The 4,208-nt window shown below is 37.7% G+C and overlaps 1 protein-coding gene across 1 annotated transcript; it reads left to right on the forward strand.

Annotated features, from left to right (window-relative positions):
* Window positions 1-667: 667 nt before the first annotated feature.
* GSKIP (GSK3B interacting protein) lies at window positions 668-3,420 on the forward strand. Its single transcript, XM_005417869.3, has 2 exons — window positions 668-925; window positions 1,542-3,420. Exons 1-2 carry the CDS (start codon window positions 668-670, stop codon window positions 1,701-1,703), a joined length of 420 nt encoding a protein of 139 aa, XP_005417926.1. The 3' UTR covers window positions 1,704-3,420.
* The last annotated feature ends 788 nt before the right edge of the window (window positions 3,421-4,208 follow it).

Raw genomic sequence — 4,208 nt, forward strand, 5'->3', positions numbered from 1 at the left:
CCGGGGCCCCGCCGCCGGCCGCGGGGCCACTGCCGGAGCCGCGGCGGTAACCCCGCTGGGGCTGCCCCCTTTGGTACCAGTTGCTCGCAAAGAGCAGCAGCCTGTGTCTCTGAAATGTATCGGCAGGTGTGCGCGAAAGATGAACAAGAGCTTTATTCTTTAGTGACTGTAACAAACAGCTGGCTTTAGTTCCTAAGGTCTCTGATAAGTCATTTAGTTCATAGATTTTTCTAAGTCTTTCTTATATGCACCAGCAGTAGGTTTTTGTTTTCTGCAGCTATTGATTTCGCTTTTTCCAGGCATGCCTTGTCTTCCTCCTACATTCTACATCAGCAAAGGGCAGAATTAATGAACACTGAATCTTAAGAGTCCTGTACCACAGAATACAAGTTAACTTGCCTGAGAAAAACTAGCCTCAGTGATACTGATACCACTTCTAAATGTTCTTGTAATCTTCTTCAGCACTTGTTCTGAATGTCTTGTGTTTGAGTTCTCTAGATTGTCATTTCATGAGTTATGGAAGTCACTGAGTCTCATAGTTTCCTTTTTTTGGACAATGTTTAAAATACATATACATCTGTTTAAAATATAACTTATGTTTTATAGTGTTATTATCAATTGAGTGCAGTGGTATAATAAGTCTAAAATAAATGTTTTTATATGCAGGATGGAGACTGATTGCAATCCTATGGAGTTGCCCAATAATACAGGGTTTGAAGAGGATTCTGATTATAGAGACTTCGAAGGAACAGACGTGAAAGATATGAGACTAGAAGCCGAAGCTGTTGTAAATGATGTTTTATTTGCTGTCAGCAACATGTTTGTGTCAAAAACCCTTCCCTGTGCAGAGGATGTGGCATATATCAATGTGGAAACCAGGGAAAGGAACAGATACTGTCTGGAGCTCACTGAAGCAGGACTCAGGGTAAGCTAATTTTTGTAATTTCTTAAACTTCTTTGTTTTGAACAATGACCATATTCAAAAGGTGCCTAGAAAAATACTTCACTGACAACCACACATATTCCTCTTGTACTTTTATGAAAGCCTGATCTACAGGTTTTCTTCTAGAAGAGGGAACTTTAGCTAGTTACTTCTAACAAAGCAAGAAGGGAAGTTAATAAAAAAACAGGAATTTATTTAAGACACAAAATGGTGGAGGATAGAATCAGTAATTTGTTACAACTATGTCAATCTTTGGCTTTCTCAGGTACCCAAAGAAGTCAGTAATACAACATCTATACAATTTTTTTTTTGCACCGTTTTTAATTTTTGTACAGACGTGTAGATGTGAGACTTCTTTTCAAATGATGTATTTTACTAACATTCTGAGATTTGGACAAAAGGTATTTGAAATTGTCTTAAATACTGTCTATCCAGTAAGCTCCATAGTAGAAAGAAGAGACTGCGATTTAAATTCAATATTTTTTGTTCTTACAAAGCATTGTTCTGTACTACCCTGACTGGCAAAGTTAAATGTTGTGCTACATGTACCAAGGTGATAATCACCACAGAAATTTAACCACCTAATTCTTTGTTGCAGGTAGTAGCTTATGATTTTGATCAGACTGATGATAGACTGCAAACTCCATATCATGAAACTGTCTACTCCTTGTTGGACTCTCTCAGCCCTGCATATCGAGAGGTGTTTGGAAATGCATTACTACAAAGACTAGAAGCTTTGAAGAAAGAAAGTCAGTCATGATTTACCCAGATATGAGGAGGATTTAGTGCCAGAAGGAATTCTTAGTATGAAGCACTGAGATCTTCCTTACAAACATCTTAAGCTTCATTTCTTGGATTAAAATCTACTTCATGTTACTACATTATTATATAACATTTATATGTTATAACAAGTATATTATATAACATTTTGCTACCATGGTTTTGCATATATCTCAATGTTATTAAAAGCCACTTTGATAAATAGCAGAAAAAATTCTTAATTTTACTTTCTGTTGTAAATGAGCATGTAAGTTGCTCCATACAATGTTCAAAAACCTTGGTCTCTTTTCCAAGTCTTAGTATTCAAAACTAAAAAAATAGAGACTGAATGTTATAGATATAAGTAGTAATTCTTTGTGTGTGTGCTTATTGATAATTTTCATGCCTTCTTTTTAAAATAGAAGGTAACTACTTGCTCTACCCAGTTAGTGAGAAAATTACTAGAAAACTTCTGCAAGGAATTCCTGCTTGATTTGCTATACATAAACCTGAAAGTTGTCAGCTTTGTAGCTAGAAAGATGGTTCTTCAACAGTTGAGCATTGCTTATATAGTGGCAGTATCTGAGTTAAAAGCAAGGCTCAGCATTAATTGATCTGTACTTGTCTATGGCAACCAGCAAGCTCCAAATAATACACGAGATGAACTGCTTATTTATGAATGTATTGTCTGAAACACAAATGATTAAGCACAGAAATAATGGGCTACGCATTTCCTAAAAATGATGTTATCTATGCTATAAATATGTACTGCAACTGTTTGAGAGGCTTGGAAGGCCTGTTTACTATTTTGAATGTGTATTTACATGATGTACAGGATATATTCAAGAGTATTTTTGCTTTACTTTCTATAATACAGTACTTTGGTACTCCCAGTTTTCACATGTTCTCCCTCAATTGTACAGTGTCCTCTCCTAATGAATACTAAAGTAAGCGCTGTAATGTTAATTGCATTGTATTGGTTTGAAACCAAAGGCTGTATTGAAATTTGCTAAGACTAATACAAGCTGGAAGATATAACTTGTATTTTCTACTTAAAAACTGGTACAACTCTCTTTATAAATCTATTGTTCTGCTATAACTTTTCAAGTATTTACTGAATGGTAGACTTTTTAAAAATTAGAGTTGGGTGGAAATGCTTGTGCAGTTGAACTGACATTCTGTGACATTCACACTTTTTGTATTCTTCTATTATTCCTGTATTTATATGTCTTTATTTAAACAATCCTGCCATTATTCTTCTATGATTTTGTGACAAGTACATACAGTAGCTTTTTTGGAGCCACATTTAGGGATTTATTGGTTCTCACAGATTCCAGTGACTTTTGGCTTTTGCCTGCTATGGTTAGTCATATGGATCAGACAAGCCTACCAGAGCTTTTGTAATGACTTTGAGTTAGCAATGTGCAACTATGACAGGACAATTGTAATTAGTGCTTCTGTTTTTGAGAACTTAATTTCATGGTTATTATCTTTTTGGGTTGAAATTTCTGAAACTAGTCCACTGCCCTAGGGTATGCTTCCATGCTCCAAAAATTGTTCATAAGCTCTTTTTCACACACAGGTCTGTGGCACGTGGTTAGTCCTCTGTGAGGAGAATGTACTTCAGCAAATTTATATTTGAATATTTTTCCTTGCAACTGATTTACTTGTTCAATTTCAATGACTAAAGAATTAAATAAATGGACTGGTGCATTGAAGTTTTCTTGTGGGGGGTGGGGCTATTGTAAAGTTGGAAGTCAACAACTGAAATCATCATGCCCTTAGACGAATCTTAAATAGCTGTGGACTATTTGGGAAACTGTTTGCAAACTTATATCAGCTGAAATTTTGTCATGAAACAGCAAGGTAAGGTGTAGTATGTGATTGTAAAGGACCTGGAGTGTTAGAAATCCAAGTGGAAAAATGCCAAAGTAATGTTTCATTACTAAATTTTGAGGTTTGTTTGTTTGGTTTTTTTTGTTTTAGAGGTCTTTAAACTGTCATTTTATGTGCTTATTATAAGCATACTTTCAGAACAGGTATTTTGTAGGTGTTAACAGAAGAAACTTGTATTTTCAAGTATTACAATGTTAACCCAAAAGTGGGACAGCAATGTCATTCCACCACTTCTGGATTACTAAGGATGAGCAAAATGCTCTCCCATGCCTGTGCTGAGGCGTTGCTGCCCCTATGGAGGGAAGGTCTGCAGCATTGAGGAGGGACAATTTCAGGTCTGCTTCGGCTGCCAGTGGTTTCCATTGTCCGGAGCGCTGAATAAGTGCTGCTACTGTACCTGTTAGTCTGTGATTCGCCTAGGCAGCCCCATACCCTGCCTACTGTCGGAAAGGCCGGCGGATAACCCAATTACCATCTATTTTTGTTTCGGCAGTACCACACACGCGCTGGACCGTTCCGACCAGTCCCAGACTGAGGGGGTCGCGGCTGTCCCGGGCGGGGTGCCCACGGCGCCTGCGCGCAGCGCGCGACGGCCCGGCCCGGGCCGGGC

This window comes from Geospiza fortis, unplaced genomic scaffold (genome assembly GCF_000277835.1).
Source record: "Geospiza fortis unplaced genomic scaffold, GeoFor_1.0 scaffold23, whole genome shotgun sequence".
Lineage (NCBI taxonomy): Eukaryota > Metazoa > Chordata > Aves > Passeriformes > Thraupidae > Geospiza > Geospiza fortis.